We start from the raw sequence: 26,002 nt of genomic DNA, 5'->3' as shown, positions 1-26,002 counted from the left end.
TAGTATGAGAAAAACACACAGATAATAAAATATGATTATGTATGAGAGATTCTGTATTACTGTATTGGTTCATAGGAGAAGATACTGCAAAGGTATGGAGCACTTTTCATAGATTCACAGACTTTAAGATCAGAAGGGACCATTAGATCATCTAGTCTGATTTCTTGTGTATCACAGGCAATAGACTGTCACCCTGTTACCCCTGTTTTGAGCCCAACAACTTGAGTTTGACTTAAGTATATCTTCTAAATGGCATCTTGATTTGAAGACTTCAAGAGATGGAGAATTCATTTCCATTGGTAGTTTGTTCACGTGATTATATCACCTTCAGTGTTAAAAATCTAAGCCTTACTTCTGATTTGAATTTATCAGACTTTTTCTTCCAGCTATTAGTTCTTGTTATGCCTTTCTCCACTAGCTTAAAGATCTACTTAATACACTAGAACCTCAGAGTTATGAACAGCAGAATTATGAGCGGACTAGTGAACCACACACCTTCTCTGGAACAGGAATTATGCCATCGGGCAGCAGGAGAGGCAAAAAAAATTATAAAACAAATACAGTTCAGTACTGCATTAAAAGTAAACTACTTAAAAACAAATGAAAAGCAGAATTTTTCTTCTGCATAATAAAAGTTCAAAGATGTATTATCATAAGAATGACCACACTGGGTCAGACCACAGATCCATCCAGCCCAGTACCCTGTCTACCGACAGTGGCCAATACCAGGTGTCCCAGAGGGAGCGAATCGAACAGGTAATGATCAAGCGATCTCTCTCCTGCCATCCATCTCCACCCTCTGACAGAGACTAAGGACTCCATTCCTTACCCATACTGGCTAATAGCCATTTATGGACTTAACCTCCATGAATTTATCTAGTTTTCTTTTAAACCCTATTATAGTCCTAGCCTTCACAACCTCCTCAGGCAAGGAGTTCACTGTGTGAAGAAGAATTTCCTTTTATTTGTTTTAAACCTGCTGCCCATTAGTTTCATTTGGTGGCCCCTACTTCTTATATTATGGGAACAAGTAAATAACTTTTCCTTATTCACTTTCTCCACACCGCTCCATGGATTTATATAAGGGCAATAAGATACTCTCCATCTTATTCTCTATCCCTTTTTTAATGATTCCTAACATCCTGTTTGCTTTTTTGACTGCCGTTGCACACTGCCTAGACATATTCAGAGAACTATCCACGATGACTCCAAGATCTCTTTCCTGATTAGTTGTAGCTAAGTTAGCCCCCATCATATTATATGTATAGTTGGGGTTATTTTTTCCAATGTGCATTACTTTACATTTATCCACATTAAATTTCATTTGCCATTTTGTTGCCCAGTCACTTAATTTGGTGAGATCTTTTTGAAGTTCTTCACAGTCTGCTTTGGTCTTAACTTGAGCAGTTTAGTATTGTCTGCAAACTTTGCCACCTCACCTCGTTCCACGAGGAGTAACGGTAGTTCGGAATAGGAAGCCTAATCCGAACTACCTAGTTCTTGCTGCATGTAGCAGCGGGCATGGAGTCCGAACTAGCAGACATTTAAAAATGGCGGCGCCCGGCAATATGCAAATGAAGCCCAGGAAATTCAAATCCAGGGCTTCATTTGCAACTCTGGTTGCCTACATTAACCACCCTAGTTTGAACTAGAGTGGTAGTGTAGACATACCCTAATAGATTAGTAAGACATGATTTCCCTTTACGGAAACCATGTTGACTTTTGCCCAACAAATTATGTTCTTCTATGTGTCTGACAATTTTATTCTTTACTAATAATTAGTTTCAACTAATTTGCCCAGTACTGACGTTAGACTTACCTGTCTGTAATTGCCGGGATCGCCTCTAGAGCCCTTTTTAAATATTGGAGTTACATTAACTATCTTCCAGTCATTGGATACAGAAGCTGATTTAAAGGATAGGTTACAAACCATAGTTAATATTTCTGCAATTTCACATTTGAGTTCTTTCAGAACAATTAAGTCAATGTGCAGTTGCAAACTTTTGAAGAAACAATCAGTACATTTTGTTCAGGGTTACAAACATTTCAGAGTTACAAATATCCTCCATTCCTGAGGTGTTTGTAACTTTGAGATACTACTATGTACTGAGGAGATGAGTACTCAGAAGTGTCCCTTACTTTAATGGAAACTGAGGACTGAATGATATAATGCTAACAAAAGCTAAAACGGAAAGTTATAAAAGGTTTCCTTCAGTGACATTTTACAGTTTTCATCATATTTCTGTTATCATCTCATGATCTGATTTATATTTTCAAAAATGTTTTATCAGTTTAAATACTATAGTGGAAGGATTAAGACTATTAGGGAACAAATGAGTGCCACAAAACCACTTAGTGACAAAATGGTAGGAACGGGACACAATGAGCAAAATCATGGAAAAGTAGGGCTGGAAGAAACCTCAATAAATCATTTAATCCATCTACTCCAAGAGCTAAAGTGCAAGTGATTTCTCATATATATGGTATATTCCTGCAGGAGTGTTAACTCTAAACCAAAAATCAGATTTATGTTATTCAATTGGATACCATCTTTGTTTTATATACTTTAAGGAATTAGCATGCATTATAATAAATTCTGAGGCATGGCTTAAGCAACTAGCGTATAGACACTACATAGCTTTTTACATGCCAAATAAATGATTCTCGTGTCTACACTGCTATGTTTAGGAGTGTAATGTTCTACCACCAAAGCCTTTCTCCACTCTACAGCCTTTCACTGTGGCCCAGTGACTGGTGTGGCTCTAGTCTGCTTTTCACATGCCTGTACTTTACACACCACCCTAAGTATAGACAGAGCCTATCTTCTTATATCACAAGTTTCACAGACAATAGCATCTAGGTGCTTGTGGAGTGGGTGACATCTAAAAGTGGGAGACAAAAGGGACAAGGGACAAAATACTCAGCCAGCAGACAGAAGTGAGTGGTTAACATTTTCATAAGTGCTTAAGTGACTTAGAAGTCTAAGCCCCATTTTTTTAAAGTAACTTGGGCAGTGAGGGACAGATTTCAAAGAGATTTTGGTTTCTAAAGGTGCAGATGGTGGAATTTACAAAAACATCTCAGTGCCTACCTCCCATTGGATTTCAGGTGCTTTTGAAAATATTACCCTAGTATCTGATGCCAATCAGTGAAAAGTTAGATACAGAATGGCAGAGCAGAACAAATAGCCAGTTAAAAGCTCTTTTCTATAACATTAAGCCACTCCATAGCAGAAATTGAACTCAGCAGAGCAGCTCGCACTAGACCTCAGAAAGATAGTTTTGGTCCATAGATGATGTTAGTTTGATTATGTCCACAAAAGGGAAGGCCTGGGGGGTCCCAACTCAGGGGTGGGCTGCCTGGTGGGCTGTTCCAGAGCCACAGACTCCAGTCCAGATGCCAAGACAGTCAAGGAGCCAGGCAGGCAAGCTGGCTGGAAACCAGGCAAGTTTCTGTCAGAACCTTGCTTGGTTTCCAGAGAAACGGTGTTGAAATATCTTTGGGATATTTCAAATTCCATGACTCATTACATTTAAGAAAAAAATCCTTGTATGAATTTTTCTAACTATTACATCTGTAAAGATTTTCACCATATAAAACCCTAATCCTTGTCCTGTTGAAGTCAGAGCACATTTTTCCACTGAGCTCTAATTGCGGAGCCATTAATCCACATAATATGGTTGCTGAAACAGACTAATCTAGAAATTTCTTCCAAGTCCTTTAGCCAGTTACTCTGTATGGAAGGCAGCAGATGATGGCAGTGACCAGGGAAACAATCTATGCCATTAACGGGACAGAAAGAAAAGGTATCCCCAGCAACAACAAGTGACGGTGTCAAGTGACCGGTGAAATTAAATGTCTGTTAAGCATCTCTCTACCTGCATTTCAAATCTATGTACAAAAGTTTCTAAAGGGTCAACAAACAAAAAAAACCCCACACATAATAAATGTATTTACACTTATGTGAAAAATTCATACCTTGAAGAGGTAAGACAGGCTGATGAAGAACTGCTATAACCCAGTGGAATGCTCCATAATGAGACAGATTTTAGAACAACCAAAACATAATGTACTTTAATTCTGAAGCACTTTAGCTATGGGTTAAGCTTACTCACACTGAAGTCAATGGCAATATTTCCATTGACGTTAGTCAACCGGGATTTGGCCCTAATACTGTAGTTTGATGTCTAATCCATATCACAGTTAGATTTTTTTGGCACAAATCTACCTGGTATGCAAAAGCATGATATGAAAAAGGGGTGTTTTGTTTGCACACACGGGCTGGAAAACTGACTTGGAATGAATTGTATAACAAAGAAGCCGGCAGTAGGGAATCTGAGATAAACTAAGTTTTCCTTCCAAAATTTTGTATCAAAAGGAGAAGGTTAATAATGATTTAAGATTTGTGATTTAAGACTAAAAATAAAGGAAGAAATCAAAAGTGCAAGCTGGCTAAAAAGCACTAGTTTTATACAAGACTATTTAAAAGCACAGCTGAAAAACTACAGTTACTCATTTTCCACTGTTAAAAATGTGTTTTTAATGGGAACAACAGTGACTTGTGAAACTTGATACTGTGAAATGTAATAGAGGAAAAAGTAGAAATGTGAATTATAAAACCTCATGTATTATGTACACAAATGTACACTCATTGCCTTTCGTTGATTAACAGTACCTTTTGCACAAACTGGTTAAAAAGTAGTAGTTTAGTGTCTTAAAACATTGCAGTGTTAAAAGGAAGTTTCATAGATAATGAAATCTAAATTCCTTACTTGATCACATTAAAATTCCTTTGCAAAGCCTATCTGTAGCTCAGTTTTTGTACGTGTCAAACCTTCAGTTTTTGTACATGTCAAACTCCTTCTGAATGCATTAGGAGTTTTTAGGCTTCTATTCAATAACACACTTAAATGTGTGCTTAGCTTTAATCACATGCTTAACTCCATTCCAATTTAGCAAAGCCCTTACATATGCATTTGACTTCAAAGAGACTTAAGAATCTTCTTAGGGTTAAGCACATACTTTAGTGTTTTTCTGAATCGGGACCTTAAGGAATGCAGGACTAAGAATATGAAGAAGAAAATATTAGAGTGTAGGTTCAAAAGCTAAGATTCCCATTGGCTTCAGCTGGCTAGAAAGACTCCCACCAATTTCTACTGATTTTAGATCAAGCCTTAATCCCCCTCTCCACTTATGCCAGCGTAGAACCATGTACCCCTGGTAGAGTAGAGATAACAAGATCCATTTGCTTCCATGAGAAGGAGTCGCAATTCTGCCTGGCCACTACTTGGGTCTAGCACAAGTACATTGCGAAGTGTTTGCGTGTGTGAAACGGAGTCTCGTTGACAGACTGGATCTTGGCCTATCTTTACAAACTCAATAATTTGGTATTACCAAAACAACTGTGCAATATGTGAGTTAGCGCAGTACCTGTGAAAGGCACCTGTAGTAGTGCAATTTTGTCCGTGCTACCCTACCAATGTATGTCAACCAGGGAATGAAGGGATGGGAGAGTAATTCAGATTCTCATTCTGTCTTTAATCTCTCTCCTGAGACTGTCAAGAAGGGTACCAATTAACACAAAGTGGGCTGGTAGCTTTTCTGACAAGAATACTATTCCAACCAGAAATAGAAAAATCATCATCTCTGTTTGTGAACATTTTTGGTCATCATTGACCATTGATTACAGCCGGCATGGAATCAATGACCTACAAGTAGAAGGATCTACCACCTTATTAATTCCCTGAACCAACTTGCCCTTCCCTATCCTTCCCCAATCCTTTCCTTCCCTTCCCCCACCACCTCTGGACTATACATCCCTGATTGTGCTGTGTATGAGAATCTGTACTTGTCAGAAAGAAAAAAACCTCTCATTAACCAATAATGCCATTTTCACCTGGAAAGAAGCAGTCCAAACATTACAAAATAGTTGCTCTCAGATGGCAGATACCATTGACCCAAAAGGGGTCTTGCATAACATGAAAAATGAAAACTTCTTACCCTAATAAAGAGGATCTTCTCTCCAACTCTGTACCGTCCTTGTGAAAGACGCTCCACACAGAATTTATTGGGGCATTTACAAGGAGGATCTTCAGAAATGTGTTTGACCTGAAAAACAAGTAATTGTATCTTTTTAATAGAGTGCATCAATAGCAAACTGTTCAAAAGAGCATCATCAAAAGTTATCATTATGACAAATATTGCTTTACTAACACCTCTTCAAGCTTTTAATTAAGGCACTATTCCTGAAATTCTCTTATTTTTCCCCCCTCAACAATAATGTTTTTAATAGTTTGGCACTGAGTGACTTTTTAAGACGTTGATTTCAATACCACAACTGCTACTAATGGGCAAAATCATGTAATCTTTACTCAGTTTCTGTCTGGTCCAGAGGGAATTATCTCAGTGCAGTCAATGGGATTTTTTGCTGAGTTAAGAATGAGTAAACACTAAATGAAAACTTCAGGACTTGGCACCTTAGGTACATATAGAGACTTGAGCCAAATAGTAATAAACTTCATATAGCAGTCAGGTGTTGGCAACTCATGCCCGCTCTTACCTATTGTGTGTAAGGTAAACCAAAAATCTGTGATTCATGGTTTTTTCAGGGCCAATTTTTTCTCAGTATGCAGAATTTCTGGAATAGATTGGAGATCCATAGGAAAGACCCTATGTATCTTAAAATATATGCAGAGACCCCCTTTGTGTCAGCATCTTCTGTTATCATCTTGCAATGGCAACATAGATGATGTGTCCCTCCCTTTGGATAACAGACAAAATTCAGATGGACCCAAGGATTGCTCCATAATTTCTACTTGAAATCTACAGATACTTTCAGTGGTAACCTATGTTCTTACCCATTACAACATTAAAATGAAAAATAAACACAACAGCAGTGTTTTCAAGCATCTGTGAAATCCAAGACTATGGAGATTCCCAAATCAAAAGGGAATTCCCAGATGTGGAAAGAGAGTAGGGGCCAGCAATGCTTTCAGACTTACCATTTGCCATGGAATTGCGCTGCATAACAGAGTGATGAACTTAGCCCTCACTTTTGATTAGAGGGTGATGGCATGCGAATGGAATTGAACGCTACAGATTTTTGGAGCGTGTTTTACACTTTTAAAAACATCTCACATGAAAACTAAAGGAAGTCCATATATTGGAGTCCTGAGTATATCTGATACAAAACAGGGGGAGGGCTTTCCGTACTGATAAATTTAACATTATTTTAGCTTAGAGATAGGGGACTGATTTCCCACTATCCTCACCTTTGATAGCCATTTACATCCTTGTAAAACACTATGCCCCAGCTATGAGCATGGACCCAAGCTAAACTCAATGCCATTCAGAAAAGTGGCAGGGAAAAAGGGCCATTTGTGTCCCTTTTAGCCTCAGCATTGAGATATTCATCAGTGCAGCCACACAGCTGAGGTAGAGGATGTGATGCTACACGCTAGTGATTGCCCATTAGCCAACTGAGGGCTGTTATAGCCGGGTGTGAAATTGCCTGAGGTCAATTACTGGACCCCACAAACCCAAGGATCAGGGATGAACAAGGGCTGCTTTGAAAGCTCCTCATGCCCTATTCCTCATCTATAGGAGCCAAATTTCAGCCCCAACTGAGAATTCATGCTTGAATAGAATACCCGTGACATTAATATTTAGTAGATGTGTATTCTGAACTTTTAGGTGATCTTAAAATAGCACAACCATCAATGCCAAAGAGCAGATCTGGTTGAGTGAACACTAAATTGACATTCAAGTAGCACTTCCGTTAAGAAACAACATTGACAAGAGCATGAAGGCAATCATTTCCACATACTGCTGCTCTCCTAGATGAAAGCTGACCTGATGTATTGATGTCAAATGAAACAAAATGCAGGAGGCACTTTCAAAAGATTTTGGCCATTTCCTATAACACTCAAGAGACCTTTTCAGATTCAGTTTGTAAGCTAAGGCCCCATAAAAAGAGGCCAAGAACAGAATGAAAGCTGCTAGAATAACTTACTAATGAAAATTTGAATAACACTGTATTAGACAGGAAAAGGCCATGGTCACGGTCATACACTGGGGCTCTTAAGTATTTCGGTTGTCTGACAAAAATATAGGGACAGATCTACTATACAGAATATAAGGTTTTAGCTACCTGAGCAGGGGGAATCCTCTAGTAGCCAGGTCTCCCACCTTTAGGGTTGGGTTGTTTGGGGTAAGTAGCATAGAGCAGCTCAGTGTTGAGGAGAGTCAAAGCCAATAGATTTACCCCAAGTGTAAAACTGGTAAAAACTAGATGATAATTGGCACTTGCCATTGCTGCCTCTACAACCTCATTGGCCTGAAGGGCATAAAAGTACAGGTTGGGCCTCCATGGTCCAGCACCCTTGGGACCTGACCGGTCCCAAATGAGGGAATTTGCTGGATCAGGGAAAGCCTCCCAGGACTCTGCCCCTCCCTCCTACTGAGAATCTGCTCCAGCCCTGCTTCTAGAGGGCTTGGCTCTGGTCTGCTTCTACCAGCTGGCTGTGGCTTTCTGGGGATGGAGTTTCCCATCCACCATGGCCTCCCGACCTGCCCCTTCTGTCCCGCTTGTCTGGGGCTTCCTGGGGATGGGGCTCTATGGCTGCCTTGCTAGGTTGGAGCTCCGTGGCTGCCCGGCTGCTGTCACACCCAGCCGAGGCTTCCCATGGGCGGGGCTCCACAGTTGCCCCACTGTGTGTGTGTCCAGCTGGAGCTCCCCAAAATGGAGCCCACCAGTCCCAATGGTGGGGCTCTCCCACTGCTAGACTCCCAACTGGCTCGCACTCCTGGGCACCGGGGCACTCTAGTCTGCTGGACCACAGATGTTGTTGGGTCAGAGAGTCACGGATTTAGGAGGCTAACCCTGTATTATTGACTGGCATTTAAAAACCAAATATGGAAGTAGAGGGCAAAATTAAACCGCATGTGTTTGTGTCTTAATTGTGTGAGCAATGCCACTCGTTGATAGTGGGTGAGTCTGGGGGCAGTGAGGCTCAGGAATTTAACTGGATAAATTCAACTCTTTCTTACCCCAGTGCTTTTTAAATTAAAGATAGGTAGAGACAGCCTTCATACTCTCTTCTCTGTTCCCCTGAGATATATAGTCACCATTATAAACATACATTCTCCACAATTCTCTTAGAGAAGCAATGAATGCATTTGCCTAGTTAATGATGTCTCAAAATATAAAAGTTAAATGTAACTTATTTACATTTTAAAAGTATATTTTTCATGAAAAGAATGAACACTATATTCCACCTGCTCACTGTAACACAAAAGTAGCACATGGGTTTTTCAAGAAGCACTTTGAACTCCCAGGTGGCCCATCTACCATGTGACAAGGCAGTTACTATAGTGACTGTTTCTTTTTATAGAATACAATGTAACTTCTTAGTTAACCTCTTCATTGCCTCAAAATATCTCTTTCCTCTGATTCCAGCTGTCTCAAAGTGACTCCCTCTAGTGGCACGTAACTGAGAAATGATCACTGGAGTATGGTGTAAAGCGCTTAATAAATTGAAAAGCAAGGTATTTTCATTAGTAATAGTGTGTGTGTGTGGGGGGGGGGAGCCTAATTTGCCCTTGTTTTATGCCACAAGAGATATTCAGAAGTAGAGCAGAAAAAGATGTTCAGATAACTCAGAAGTGGCCCTTAGTAAGAGCTCCAGCACTCCAGAGCAGGGCCAAATTGATGATTTCCACTATCCACTAAAATTCCACAAACTGCAGATGCAAATAATTGTGGAAATAAGTGATGTTAACTGTAGGTGCTTGTAGACCATGTAGTTAGACCTCTGAGGCTATGTCTAGACTACAAGCCTCTTTCGAAAGAGACTTTTTCGAATGATACTTTCGAAAAAGCCTCTTTCGAAAAAGAGCATCTAGTCTACAACCAGTACTTTTGAAAAAGCAAGCCTCTTTTTCGAAAGAGAACACCCAAGCAGTCTGGATGCTCTCTTTTGAAAAAGCACAGTTTGCATTACATAGCACCTTTTTTTTTCAAAAGAGCACTTTCGAAAAAAGGTGTTTTCCTTTGTAAAACGAGGTTTTCCTCAGTCAAAAAAACTGCAGCATTCTTTCAATTTACTTTCAAAAAAAACACGGCAGCAGTCTAGATGCAGGGGAAGTTTTTTTTTTTTTTTAAAAGGCCACTTTAAAAAAAAATACCTGTAGTCTAGACACACCCTAAATGTGGTGAGATGTCAAATTCAGGCCCTTATTTCCTGTGTGTGTCAGAATGTGACAGAATGATGTTAGTTTATTTGTTGTCAATATCTCATGGTAAGAAGCTTGTCCAAACACACTTACAGCATCATCCAACAGTTTTCCTGTGCTCTTTTTCCCAGGAGACTTTGTTGGGGAAGGTGAAGGAGATGGAAGAGGGGCTGAAAGTATTTCCTCTTGTTCAATCTCTTTCTCCAGCTTTATTAACCCTGGAGGTTCCACACCAAACCTTTTGAAAATATGCAAACAAATTACCAATGCTTGCAAAGAATTTCATATGTTAAAAGATAACGATTCATAAGTTTCATACATACACTGCCGTGCAACATAGAATTGTTAAATATACTAATGAAGGAACGAGTACATGATATATTATTGTAATTGTTACCATCACAAACAATATGCAGGTTGAAATAAAAATAGCATCTCTCATTTTAACAAACTGGCAATAAATTAACTTACTCTTCAGATTGTTTTTTGTTAGAAAATATCTATAAGTATATGCTATAGTATTTGGTATGTGATAGACAAATCCCAAAAATGGTTTTAATATGAAAGTTCCCTTCAGAAAATATCTGCTTCACATTTCACCATCCTCTAAGATTTTTTGTAGGAATTATGAAAACTTAAGTATTTTCACAATAAATCTACGATAAAAGATTAATCTATTAAACCTGAGCATATCCCACTATAATAGGGATGAGTGAATGGAGACAGATTAAGGCCACCATTTTTCAATAGTGGCCACTGATTTTATACACCTCAATTTTTGGCAGTGCAACTCTTGAATCAGTGGGTTATATTTTTGGAATCTATTTTAAGAATGTCATAGTACTCACTGCTACAGTTGAAGTGAATCTTTGAAAATCTGTCTTAAAGTCTCTCAAGCTTGGTGCTCAAAAAATTAAGGCACCCAAAAGCAGTGGCTACTTTTACAAGTTTGGTTGTAAATTATTTGTTCAGTGTTATAAAACCAGTGAGTTGCAGAGCTCAGAACAGAATCCCAGAGTCCTGAGACCAGCTTCACAGAACCACTGAGCTACACTTGATCTCTGAACAAGACAAGAAAAATCTCTTTTTATATGCTAATTGCCTTTTAAAGACTACTATGCTAATTATAGTTTTTCACATCAAACTAATTCTATAATGAAAATATATATATTGTATGTATCATGTAGGGTCAACTTCAGAACCAGGCTGATTTACCCCAGCTGAAAACCCAGCCACTAAAGTTTTGTACTAAAAATACACAGCAATAAAAACAAACATTCTCATAGAAGTTAAAATTATGCAAGCAAAGGGCATAAGTGTATATATTGGACCTTGCATTTTTCATTACAAACTACAAGCTAATCACACTTCTGCATTGTAAATTAATACCCAGAAAATTAAGAACGAAATCTGTGCTTGTATTGGCTGCTAAATGGTGCAGTCTGCCTAATGAAAAGTCAGCCAACATTGGAGCGAACGCTTATATACAATCCATTTACTTCCTGTCTGTCTGCAGATGCTGACAGGCTGTAAATCATTAAATTCCCCCTGGGTTCTAAGTCTACACCTGCATGGGGCCTTACTCATCAAATAAACCTTTTCCACTCACAATTATGCTGCTTCTTTGCTTCTTCTGCCCACAGATTCTATCATTACAAGAGGCAGCATATAAATATAAATAGCAAGCTTCTTTCCATTAATCAGCTGAAATTAAATTTAAACATATAGCCACTAAGTATTGCATCATGATCACACAGATTAATTAGAAAGCTGAATTGACAAAGGAATCCTTCTGCTCATCTCTCAGTGATTTGCCTTGCAAAAAATGGTGCAAGCCTGTTTTGAGAACTATGTTGGGAATTTCCTTCTCTATTCTGTTCTAGCCTGTCTTCTCCATAAGTACAAATAGAGCAGCATCAGACTGTAAAATGATCTCGGATAGACTTCTAAAAGTACCACTTCCTATTTTTCCCAAGGAAAAATTAAGTACAATACCAGAAAGATACTGTAACTTCTCAACAGACTATAATTTTCAAACAAAAGACATCTGGGGGTTTATTTAAAAAAAACCAAAGCCTTTTACAGCCACGTAAGAAGAACTGAAGAATTCCAAATCTTTTCGGAGAGCAGACAGATTAGCTATTGTATGTCATATCACCAAAAAAGCAACACAGATATATTTGTACCTAATTCGCTTTCTGGAATGTAAGAATGCTGTAAGACTATTTTGCAAATATGAAGAGATGGATTCTGCTTCCTTTTATGCTCAGTGTGATTCTAATGATTTCACTGAAGCTACTTCTACTTTACAACAGTGTGAAATATGAATCAGACATGCACAATCCCACGGATTGCAATGGAACTGTATAGGCTAAAGTCAGTACTGCATTTACGCCATAGGATTAATCAGTCTTTCATAAAGACTGTCAATGCACTCCTATGGGATCAGTCAGTACTGATATAAAGTAGTGTAGCTCCACTGAAGTTAACAGAGTAAGCAAAAGGGTCCTTCAGCAGCAAAATAAGTAATCTGAAAGTCTCCTGAGAAACTCCCTCAGACAAATTCAGCTGTCAGTTACAGTCTGGTGTAATTCCACTGATGTCAACAGTTACTCTAAATTCACGTTGTTTTAAATGAAATCAGATCTCTTCTCTATTTCTTCTCTATTCCAGTTATGATTGAAAATAAAAACTCTAATCTTTACAAAATCTTAAAATGTTTATTTCTAGAAAGAGTGACAATTTAACAGGATGAAGGGAAGGTTTTATTTTTTTCTCCCCAAAATAACTGTACTATCTACCCCTCAATAAAGGCCTGATCCAACTTCCATTCAAATTAGCTGTAAGACAACATTGACTTGATGAGGAGTTCAATTAGGCATTTAACACTGAAATCTGAGAGAATGGTTTTGAGAATTTGGTAAGTGATTTTTAATGGTGAATGGATAATCTCCCCAAATTCCTCCTCAAGCTTTTGAAGGACAAAGAAAAAAAAAAGTACTTAACTGTTCAGGGTCTCTTCCTTTTCTAGTTCCTTAGGACTCCGTAAAGGGTCCTTTTTAATGTTATACCTTTGAGGTTTCTGTTCTGAAAATCAGGCCCCACAGACTGTTAGTACAGTTAGTTTGCCCTTCGGGGTGAACAGGGCTTCAAAAAGCAAGAAAGACGTCTGTTCAACATCTTATTGTTCCTCATGGGTAAGTTGCAGCAACAACTGTAGCAATGATCAGTTTATTAAAATGCTTTTCTTTGTTAAATCAAGCCAACATCGAAAACAGAACTTATTCTAGCCACTCTTGTCTCCCACGTAGCTCAGATTTTAGCATTTAAAGCAAGGATGCCATTAGATATACGTCATTTAAATGACATAACTCTGTTGTGTTATCCCTTCCTGTGTTTCTTGTGCATCCTGAAAACTTACTAGACTGTGGAGGATGTGAAAATCCCATACTGGGACAGGATTTATTTTAGGGGAGATGAAAAGGAATACGTCAAAATGAGAAGGAATTCCCTGTGATTCTGCTCCCATGAGCCATACATGATGGGGTATATAAATCCCACAATGAAAGGGAAGAGGCTTTGGAAGTTCTCTATGTTAACATAAACCCATCCCTTAGCCCTAGCAATCAAGCATGATAGAGAGAAGTCTTTAAAAAAAGAGAGAGCCGCAGACAGTGAGAGAAAGCATGGAGGAAGGAATGACTCCTGAGCAGCAGGAGAAACCATTATGCAAGAAACTCCCCCAGCTCTGTGAGGAGTCCAGAGCCCTGAAAAGTAAAGACTGATTTGGCTACCCAGCTGTAAGGACTCCAGCAAAGATGCTACCCAGTCACTAGGGTTGCCAACTCTGACTGAAGCTTTCCATGAGATTTCCTCCCAACATTGCGTACTATCATTTTCTTAAAGTACCCTATTTAAAATCTCCGGGATCACTTTCAATAGTCACTGGAAGATCTGTGCTGATTCCAGGAAACTCCAGGCCAATCCTGGAGGGTTGGCAACCTTGCCAAGCACCCCTAAAGTAAGGTGGTGCCACAAACATTTTTGCTTTTTTCCCCTTTATTCCAGGGGGGCTTGTTTTGGGTTGAATCTGATCTTTTGTCCTACTCCCCTCCCTGACCTGTAAACAAAGTAAATAGGCTCCCAAGATGGGGTTTACTGCAAGGACTAGGAGGCTGTGACACCTGTAGTATGCCAATCCATTGTGACAACTGGGCATGGTGAGGGGCCTTAGCACACTTAGGGTAGTGACTCAGAGAGAGTATCTTGATATTTTTTGGCTTTACATTTAATTCCCATTGATTATGCATGGAATGATGAAATGGAGAGTATCTTTTATAAACTAAAATAAACAGACATGGTCTTTTTTTTTTAAGTGAAATTATGCTTAATAAATGAGAGAATGATATGGATTGGTATTTGTTTATACAACTAAGGAATACACTGCTATGAAAGAGTACAAATGGGAAAACCCAGAACATACCAATATAAGTGAAATAAGTCAAATGCAGCTACCAAAATCCTACATTCATTCCTAAGCAATCCCCATTGGAATGGGATCACATGGATGTGAGGGAACAATTTAATAATATAAGCAATGAATATTAAGCAAATAACACAAATATACAGAGGCAAGATAAGAAAGATGAAGGCACAAAATGAGCTGAGTCTTGCTAGAGACATAAAGGGTAACAAGAAGATATTCTACAAAAATATTACAAGAAAGAGGGAGACCAAGGACAGGGTAGGCCCACTGCTCAGTGAAGAAAGAGAAACAAAAAACAGGAAACTTGGAAATGGCAGAGGTGCTTACTGAATTATTTGTTTTGTTTTTTGTCAACAAGATTGAGGGTGACAGGATGCCTAACATAGTGAATGCTAGTGGGAATGGGGTAGAAGCTAAAATAAAAAAGAACAAGTTAAAAATTACTTAGAAAAGTTAGATGTCTTCAAGTCACCAGGGCCTGATGAAATGCATCCTAGAATACTTGAGGAGCTGATAGAGGAGGCATCTGAGCCTTTAGCTATCATCTTTGAAGAGTCATGGAAGTAGGGAAAGATACCAGAAGACTGGAAAAGGGCAAATATAGTATCCATCTATAAAAAGGGAAAGAAGAGCAACCCAGGAAACTACAGACCAGTCAGTTTAACTTCTGTTCCCGGGAAGATAGTGGACCTAATAATTAAGGAATTCATCCGCAAACAACTGGAAGATAATAAGGTAACAGCCAGCATGGATGTGTAAAGAACAAATCACGTCAAACTAATTTGATAGCTTTCTTGTACAGGAAAACAAGTCTTGTGAATGAGGGAGAAGCGGTGGACGTGGTATACCTAGACTTTAGTAAGGCGTTTGATACGGTCTCGCATGATCTTCTTTTCAATAAACTAGGGAAATACAAGCTAGATGTGGCTACTATAAGGTGGGGGCATAACTGTCTGGATAACTATTCTCAGGGTACGTTTACAGTTGCACCCTAGTTCCAACTAGGGATACAAATGTAGGTGACCGAAATTTCTAATGAAGCACTGAATATAAATATCCCGTGCTTTATTAGCATAATCTCGCCCGTGAGCTATTCCAATTGCCAGCTGATTTGAACCAGGAAGTGTGCTCCAGGCCGCATTAGTTTGAATCAAACCCCTTAGTTAAAACTAACATTACTCTTCAAAAAATGTTTGATTCGAAGTAACGCAGCCCGGAGCGCACTTCCTGGTTCGAATCAGCTGGCGATCGGAATAACGCACGGGCAAGATTATGCTAATGTAGCGCGGGATATTTAAATCCCCTCTTCATTAGCAATTTTGGTCTCCTACATTTGCATCCCTAGTTCGAAGTAGGGTGCAAGTGTAGACATACCCTCAGAGAGTAGTTATTTGTGGTTCACAATAATGCTAGAAGGGCATAACAAGTGCGGTTCTGCAGGAGTCTGATTTGGGGACCAGTTCTGTTCAATTTCTTCATCAATTATTTAGATGATGGCATAAAGAGTGGCTACGTCTACACTGGCCACTTTTCCGGAAGGGGCATGTTAATTTCAGCTATCGTAATAGGGAAATCTGCGGGGGATTTAAATATCCCCAGCAGCATTTAAATAAAAATGTCCGCCGCTTTTTTCCGGCTTTTAGAAAAGCCGGAAAAGAGCATCTACACTGGCCCCGATCCTCCGGAAAAAGCGCCCTTTTCCGGAGGATCTTATTCCTACTTTGAAGTTTGGAAAGTTTAGTTTGGAAAGGAGACGACTGAGTGGGGACATATAGTGGTTTTCAAGTATCTAAAAGGATGTTACAAGGAAAAGGGAGAAAAATTGTTCTCCTTAGCCTCTGATTATAGGACAAGAAGCAATGGGTTTAAATTGCAACAAGGAAGGTTTAGGTTTGACATTAGTAAAAAATTCCTAACTTTCAGGATGTTTAAACACTGGAATAAACTGTTTAGGGAGGTTGTAGAATCTCTATCACTGGAGATATTTATGAGCCGGTTAGACAGACATATATCAGGGATGATACAGGTGGTGTTTTGTTCAGCCATGAGGGCAGGGGACTGGACTTGATCTCTTGAAGTCCCTTCCAGTTCTACTATTCTATGATTCTAATAACATTGCTTCCCAGGGCATGAATGTATTTAAAGCACATGTTTCTTATAAACAAAGAATAATGTCTTGTTGAGTTATAATGCCTTAGGACTAGGCTCATGACATCCTTACTAACATTGAAATATACCTTACTTCATAAGTAGCCCCTTTGATTTCATGTAAGAGAATGCAGTTTACTGTAGCTTTGTAAGGGTATCCTGATCTTTGAAGATACATTATGGAGAAAATATAGAAAAAGCAATAGTTATCTTAGTATCTAAGATCTTTGTACTCTTTCTTGAGTACCATGGCTAGCCATAAACATCAACAAAGAGAGATTCAATCTCTGATCTTGATTTTTATCTTAGGGAACATCGTAAACTCACTGTGCAGGAGATCAATGTTCTGATGTTTGATTTAGCAAGTCTAATATAGACCCGTAAATCAAACGCAGAGGGCTGCTCTGGCAGGCATCTGTACTTCTTGCAGTCACAGGCCTCCTGCGGTGGGGATGATGTCAAGCTTAGCTTAAGGTAAACTGACTCCAGTTATATATTCTACATAGCTGGAGTTGCGTACCTAAGCTGACCTTCCAGGTTAGTGTAGATTTGGCCTTAGACTGGTGCAAATTAGGAGTAACTCCACTGAAGTCAATGTGGTTACAGCCAGAGAAAATGAAATCAGATCTAGGATATCTGCAGGCAGATTCTACCACAGTGACCTCAGTGAGATCAGGGTTAAACGTTAATATAGATTGAGAGAGAAAATGGCTCAATTATTTAAAGAGACAACATGATTATAAGGAGTAAGAATTTAACAACTTTATTTAGAAAACTCGTATTCTAATTTTAAACTTTTTATATAATTTTTCCCCGTATTTCCCTTGTAATATGAAGACAGCAGAAAAACCTTATTTCTATATTAAGGGAACGTTGATTACATTGTTTGAACAACTGCCCACAAGATGTTCTTGTATAATTATTAGTGGGTGTTTGCCTTGACCCCCGCCAGTCTAAATGTTAATATGAAGATGAACTGAGCTAATAAGTCTCTCAGTAGTCCCTGCTGTCAAAATATAAATACTTTATAATTCTCTAAATATTTTCACCTACCTGGCTGCAATCCTTCCAAGTTCCAGCAAACAAAGGCATACTTCTCTGGGCTGCTTGTGGAGGACTGCAAAAGCAAAATGAAAACAGAAAATATTTAAAATAAAGGGTATTTTAAAGGTCCCAGTAATAAACTGATCCCAGTTTACTAACGGCTGCCAATAGCATGTCAGTCCTGAATGCCTCTTTTAGAAATCTAATGACCGTTTTGCCATGACACTTTTGCCTAAATAAAGAGTTAAGGATTAAGACCCAAGATGTAATATTTCCAACTTCCACTGAATTTCCCTCAGGGTCCTCTCAAACTCTGTAAATTACCAAATAAATGGTCTATACAATTTGGTAAAATAATACATACTTATAACCATGGCTCGACGAACCATGGCGAGATCTACTCGCCAACCCCGCACCACGCAGGCGCGAGACCGGTACTGCGCATGCGCGCAGTGCCGGTGAATGGGGCGACTGGCTGAAATCTACGCACCACAGGTGAGTAGATATAGCAATTTGTCAAGCCCTGCTTATAACCAACCTTCTTATAATCAATATTTATTATTCAGAATGAGTAGGAAAGGTACCTCTAGCTTCTGTTTGTTGGGGCTGGAAATGGATGACAGAAAAGGGATCACTTCATGATTACCTCTTCTGTTCACTCCCTCTTGCGCACCTGACATTGGCCACTGTCAGAAGACAGGATACTGGGCTAGATGGATCTCTGGTGTGACCCAGTATGGCAGTTCTTATGTAACCATTATAACATTAAGGCTATGTCTACAATGCAGGCTTTTTGCGCAAGAACGGCTGTTCTTGAACAAAAACTTGCGGAGCGTCTACACTGCATGCATGTTCTTGCGCAAGTAAATTTACAGTAAGGCGTCGGAACAGAGGGTTTCTTGCGTAACAGTTATTCCTCTCCCCACAAGGAATAAGCCCTCTTGCACAAGAGCTCTTGTGCAAGAAGGCAGTGTGGACGAGCAGCAGGGGTTTCTGGCGCAAGGAACCCCTAAGGCTAAAATGGCCATCAAAGCTTTCTTGCGCAAGAGAACATCCACAGTGCAATGGACGCTCTTGGGCAAAAGCACATGTCTTGTGCAAAAGCACATGGCAGTGTGGACACGCTCTTGTGCATGTACTTTTGTGCAAGAACTCTTGCACAAAACTTTTCTTGCGCAAAAAGCCTGCATTGTAGATGTAGCCTAAATGTAGGGCTCCTACAAACTAGTGAAGTGTCAAAGAATTCTTTAAGTCTAAAAAGATCATGTTCTATAAGAAACTTTTTCTCCCTCTGCTTAAATGAGCAAATATTAAACTATACTAGTAAAAACAAATCTATCAAATTGATCCTCCATTGCTTTTATACCCAAATAATCCCTCTGAATACAACTTGCATATAGGGTACTCAAGAAAGTCTTCCAGCTCTTGAAAAGAAAGTTACTTATCTACAAATCTTGTTCTCTGAAGAAATTGGTCTGCTCAAGAAATTGGCTCTGTTCATAACTTATACAGTTGTTATATGAACATTTTAGGGAATGTGCTAATTCATCTGTCTCAGCCAGGTGAAAAATGCACCCAAAAGGTGCCTCAGAGAGTAAAAATTTAAAGTCAAGGAAGTTTTCATCTTGTCCTACATGCTGTACACATGGTACTCTGAGTGGGAACTGCTGAAATAGATATTTGTCAATATAATTAATACAAAGTGGGATAATTTCTCAGCTGGTGTACATTGGTATAGCTCCATTTATATCAATGGAAGCACAACAATTTACTTCGACTGAGGATCTGTTCCGATGACTTCTGGTATTGTACTTTTAGCAATACTTTAGAAATATATATATATTCATTAGCCCCCTAGAATTTGAACCAAAAATATTTCTAAAAGGAAAACTGAACAACATAAAAATAAAGTAGTAAGGCACTGGGAATATAATTTCCATTCCACTGACATCTGTTATAAGACATATCACAGCTGTAAAAGACAACACAGATACTCCATCCTTCCTAATATTTGTCCTTGCCATAAACTAATTCATGTATGAAAGATTTAATCTTACTGAAAAACCAATATATTTAAAAAGTACACCCATGGTCCATACATACATTCTGCTTCTTCCCCCTGAAAACTGTTCCAACCTAGTGAATATATGAAATTAATCTTAATGCTACCAAATATATATATATATATATATATATATATATATATATATATATATATATATATATATATATATACACACACACACACACACACACACAGGCAGAACAGACTGAATAAACCACTTCTGGAAATATCTTAGGGGAAGATGGAAGGGGCAAATATTTTGACCTCCAGTTTACATCTCTACACATCTGATGTAGAGCTAACAGGAAAAAAACTGGATTTTGGGGGAAAGCATTCATAAATATAAGAAGGTTTGAATGATAGACATAAAGTTTCTGTCGATTCTCATAGTTCTACTTCTTAAATGAAAACAATGTGCTTTAGTGAATCTGGCTCACAAAGCTCTAGACACATTTCATGCATTTCACAATGAACAATGTCAAAGAGTGAAATCATTGTTAAAGCATGACAAGCTATACAGGCAATAACCAACCATAAAAACAAACATCTGGTAATGTGATAAGAATATGGTGATACAGTATTTCTAGCAGCAAAATGTTAGCATTCCTGAGGACTGTATCAGCATGCACATTCATGAACTCCAGGGGAAAACAAAAGCCATTCTATACAGAACACAGTACCCACTGAAAATTGTTTAGATTCTCAAACAGAACTCTTTTTTTTTTAAACAAATAGGCTTTTTTTTAATGTGCTACTAGCTAACAAGGCAATGTGATCCAGAACTAAGACAGAGTTCTCAAAGTCCATTTCTACATCTGCTGCAAACCTCTTACGTGAACGTGAGAAAGTCTCTAAAGCCAAAATTTTCAGAAGTGAACAATGATTGTGGGGGGCCTTGATTTTTGGAAAGTCAGTTTGAGATGCCTTCTGTCTCAAAATGGAAGCACCCATATTATAATATCCACTTTTTGAAAGGTGACTGCTACTCTACTCATTTTCCCTTTGCAAAATTGAGAGAATAACCCTTCTCTTTCTCACAGAGGTGCTGTAAAGCTAAATTCATTAGTGTTTGCAACATGCTTTAAACTCTTTGATGGAAAGGTGTGATAGAAGATGCGCAAATCTTTTGAACTTTTTACGCCTGTGTGATTTTCATTTATGTTATTCTTTGACAATGATGTAAGAGGGTATTTCAGAGTGCAAATGTGGAACTAAACAGGAAAACCGTGTGATTTTAAGGAAAATGCCAATGCATTGTCTGCACTAAAGCAAATTAGGAATCCTGTTTAATGTGTCTGCATTGAAGGGTTAAAAAGCAGTTTCTTGATACCAGTACCTATATATTCAGTAATGAATAATACAATTCATGGATTAGAGGAAATTCCTCTTTGGAGTGAGCGATTACAGACTCAGATGGAAATCTTACATCTGTACCTGTGGTATGCTGTTGCTTCCTGTGGGAACTATATTCATAATTTTCTGAATTACTTACTGGAATCTGAATTACAGTATGTTTCTAAATTATTACCAGTATCTTTAACTTTCTGACTTGAAAGGTTTCTTGGTCATTCAAACACTGCCTGGCAAATACAAGTTTGCTAAATACTGGATTTATTGTAATTATAGCAATAAACATGCATCTTGACAAAGAAAGCATCATGAGCAACGAAGTAACACTCAGGCTATGTCTATACTAAGACTTTTATCAGAAGAGGCAATGCAAATGAAGCATGGATTAGCATTTTCTCGTGCTTCTTTTGCATACTCTCTTCCAATCTGTTTTTGCGCAAAAACAAGCAGTGCAGATGTTAAAAAAACCCCTTTTTGTGCAAGATCCTTATGTCTCAAAAAAGGGGGTTTTGAGCAAAAAAGAAACGTCCACACTACTTGCTTTTGTGCAAAAACCACTAGGGCAAAACAGATCGGAAAACAGTATGCAAATGAAGCATGAGAAAATGCTAATCTGTGCTTCATTTGCATTGCCTCTTCTGGCAAAAGTGTAGATGTAGCCTCAGTGGGCCACATTAACTCCCATTACAACTCCACCAATTTTTATAGAGTTACACTATAAATGACAGTTGTCCATTATGTATTCATTTAGGGTAAACTTCTCTTCTTATTTATAATACATGTCAATGTGGTTGCATGGATGTAAAAAAGGAGACGGTGCTGCCGATAATTTCCGGCTGACAATTGATTCTGTCATATCACACCATTTAGCATCTGTAGATTCTTAAATACTTAAAATGTTACTTAGCTTAGATAGCCACTTAATCTCTCTCAAACAGTTTGTATGAATCACAAATGTGCATTTTTATCTGTTCTGCTACCTAAGTTTCCTCTTTTGCTTTTGATGTTCATTTACTTATCACATACATTCTATGTATTTCTAATAATAATTTGAAGGCAATGTTATTAAACAAGCACCAACACACTTATTATTATAACATAAATGTAACATTTATGATATCCAAAAAGTCTACATTAAAAACTGTTAAAGTTGCAAAATCAAGCACTCCTGTCTACCTATGCAAAGTTTATTTGACTCCTCTGTGCATTGGTATATGCCAAAGGCTTTAATTACATAATCAAATACTACTTTTTTCCACAGGATCTCTGACTCGTTGAGTGCCCAGGAGGAAAAAAAAATCTGCCTCATTCAGTGTGTGGCTGGATTCATTTATTAACTGAATACCACCCAAAGCCTGCACTGAGTACAGAATTATTAGTTTCCTCCTGCTTTCTTTTGTGGTGCTGACATCTTAGCATATTACAAACATTAATGAATTTATCTTCACAACACCCATGTAAGGGAAGTTGGTATTATTATCATTTCCATTTTACACATGGAAATGGAGGCATAGAAATTAAAGCCAAAATTTACAACTAATTAGGGTAAGTTTCAAAGCAGGTAACATTTCATAGTTCCCACTGCTCTCAGATACAGTTGCGAGTGCTCTACATTACCACAGATCAGATCCCAGTGTCTCAAGTCAGACATCCAAAAAAATGAATATAGAGTGACTGCCTATGAAAATTTTGGTTTCAGTGATTTTCTGAACATTCTGACAAAGCAAAAATAAAAGAGTTCTCCATGATGCCATTCAACTGCTTTAGACATTAGATTGTCCGTTCTCTTCCTTACTCATGCAGAACTTGTCTTTCAACTTCTGCAGCCAATGAGGGTCTTATAGCTATAGGGTCGTATAGCCTCCATCACTACATAGACCTGATTTATTACCAAAGTACAAACCATCTTGGGCTCTGGGTGAGGGAGTAGTATCTGATCATGTACTCAAACTATATAGCATAAAGCATATGTTCAAGAAGGATGAATTAAGGTTCATCCTTCTATGAACAGCCTTAATTTAATCATGATCTTCATTCTGATAGCTTGACATTCAACCTCAACATTCAATTAATGTGGGGGGGTTTTTTGCGGGGGGGGGGGGATGTAATTTCCTAAGATTTTTAAAAATGTAAATATAGAAAAAAATAAGAATTTCATCTTGTGAAACCATATTGACCCCCACAAGGATCATCAGCAGAATGAGGCTATTTAGATCCACTGGAGACCACTTGGGCAAAAGGAATAACTGGTAATAATAGAAGGCTGTTCTATCTATCTATGAATGCATCTATCTGCCTGTCCATTTGTTCAAGAACTCCTCCTAAACGGTAAGAGCTAGGGCCACCAAACTTGGTATGTAGCTTCCTCTTCTCCTAACTTAAAGCAAGGTCAAGGTTTGGTTGCACCAGGACAACCAGAAGCCCTGGGGAAAGGACAGTTTTCCATAAAATGCAAAGGGAGGGCTTCTTTCAGAAGGACATGATAGGAGAGTAGCCACTGAGGGCAGCGAGCCAGCAGAGGAAAGTCATATTGCAGAGTGTCCACTGGGGGTAGCTGCATGGGTGGTTGGTGCAACAGGGGCTGGGGGAGGCAAAACCCCAACCCCACCCCCTCTGTTGAGGCCCCATCCCCTCGGGGAGGGGAGGAGGTAAGGCAGTGCACCAAGCGAGCCCCAATCTCCCCGGTGCATCTGGGAAGGGAAAGGAGGCAAAGGAGTAAGCATTCTGGGGGTCAAGTGTGAGCAAGGCCAGCCTGGCAGTTTGGGAAGACAGAACCTTCCCCCATTTAAGCCACCGGATGCCAATGGGTAGCTGTATCACTGAGAGAGGCCAGTAGAGCTGGGATTCTGCCATCTTGCCTGCTAGCACACCTCAGCGCTGGGAGGGGAGGAAGAATAGGCATGCGGCGCATATGCAGGCCTGCCCCCAGGGTACGTGGGCCCGCCCCCGGGAGCACGGCGCATGCACAAGCCTGTCCCTCCGGGGCATGCGGGCCTGCCTCCGGGCACACAGCGCATGTGTGAGCCTGCCCCCGAGGTGCATGGACCCGCCTCCGGGTGCACAGTGCATGTAGGCCTGCCTTCAGGCACATGGCGCATGCGCGAGCCTGCTCCCGGGGCATGCGGGCGGGCGCACAGTGCATGCACTGCCTGGCCACCGCCGCTGGCGCGCAGCCCAGGGCCGCCCGGGCGGGCTGCGCAGGGCCCCTTGGGGAAGGGCACTGCGGGGATTAACGCGGCCCCCACCCCAGGCGGCCACTGCAACCCACCGGGAGTCGGGCACGCGGTGCCTGATGGCAGCTGTAAGGGAGGCCATGCGCCCCTTACAGCTACCATCAGGCACCCCCGTCAGTTGGCGCCCCGGGCAGCTGCCCAGCTTGCTCACCCCTTAGTCCGGCCCTGGATGGAGCACACTCAGTTGTCACCGAATCTTCAGAAAACATGGCTGCTACATTCTAAGTATCTGAAGTATCTGAAGAACTCCCTATAGAGCAAGGTTTATAATTTAGTCAAATCTGGGGAATTTTTCATAGAGATGGCAAAAGCCACATTCTGGATACCATGGTAACTTGCCCCACAAAATGTTCAAGTCCCTGCTCCAAAGCATAGAAATGTTGCTTCCTCTCAATTAAGCAATTTTAAGAATATTTTTAACGTGGGCAAATCATATTTTCTCTGAACTCTTAGGAATGGATGAAGCACTTCAAATAAAACTTAAAAAAAAATCAGCCTGAGGTAGAAATGCATCATGGAAGGTTTCAGCCCAAACACTTTAAGTCTGGCATGTTACAAGCAGATGAAAATAAGCTTTTATGGAAATTATCTAGCAACCTTAATCACAGGTGTCACTACATGCACTGCCTATTACCACAGCTCAATTGAATTTCCACTGTTTATGATTACGGTATTGCATGTCACTAATGTAGATTTTGCTTCTAAAACATTCCCTGATTTTTATAGGGGAAATTTTCAAAAGCATGAATGAAATGTATTAACCTAGGAATCACTGACTTTTTATGAGATTTAGACCCATAATCCCCATTTGTGCTTTGAAACTCTCATCCTAAATACTTTGTCCCCGTCTCATAATCACCAAAGAGATAGAACCTTCCTAATGCCTGAGGTAAACAATCCCACATATTGTGATAATTAATTGACAAAATAATAGTTCTTGTCTATCGTCCCCCCAAACTCACTTTCATTGTTCTACATCTTGTTCAAGTTTCTCAAAGTTCCAGAAAGAGTGACACCATCACACTCTTATCTTAGTGAATTTCTTCAATACTCCTCCCCCCACCCTGTATTTAATTATATTAGTGATATAACTCTCAATCTGTAAAAGTTTTTCAACTGGGATGCATAATGACTTCTAAAACTCAATTGTGTACAGTATAAGTGTGGAATTTGAGATTTACTGGTATTATTATAGCAATATGAAAAGTAGTCATTTCAAAAAGAGTGGCAGTCATAGATTTTAATTTAACTTTCTTCTAAATGAGAAATTTGAGCAAATACTAAGAGTACTACATAGAAAAAACTGCTCCAAGTTTCGCATATAAAATATAAGCAATAAATATTTGCTTGCTAATTTTGACAACAGTGAAAAGGCAACACTAGAGTGGAGGACATAGAGGTCTGTGTTTTACCTCTACCATTAACATTTAAACAATACAGACC

The 26,002-nt window shown here is 39.3% G+C and overlaps 1 protein-coding gene across 5 annotated transcripts in view; it reads right to left on the bottom strand.

Moving 5' to 3' along the window:
• Positions 1 to 26,002, bottom strand: part of GAS2 (growth arrest specific 2) — a 167,217-nt gene that overhangs the window by 50,056 nt on the left and 91,159 nt on the right. For all 5 annotated transcript variants that reach the window (XM_006111497.3, XM_006111496.4, XM_075927752.1 and 2 more), the window contains 3 exons: positions 17,921 to 17,984; positions 10,327 to 10,471; positions 6,001 to 6,108 (listed from right to left, as the gene is read on the bottom strand). In XM_006111497.3, coding sequence (XP_006111559.1) covers positions 6,001 to 6,108; positions 10,327 to 10,471; positions 17,921 to 17,984 — 317 coding nt within the window. The remainder of the gene's footprint in view (positions 1 to 6,000; positions 6,109 to 10,326; positions 10,472 to 17,920; positions 17,985 to 26,002) is intronic.

This window comes from Pelodiscus sinensis, chromosome 4, assembly GCF_049634645.1.
Source record: "Pelodiscus sinensis isolate JC-2024 chromosome 4, ASM4963464v1, whole genome shotgun sequence".
In the NCBI taxonomy this organism is placed as follows: domain Eukaryota; kingdom Metazoa; phylum Chordata; order Testudines; family Trionychidae; genus Pelodiscus; species Pelodiscus sinensis.
Note: the sequence above shows the minus strand (reverse complement) of the source record. Positions and strands in the feature narration are given on the sequence as shown.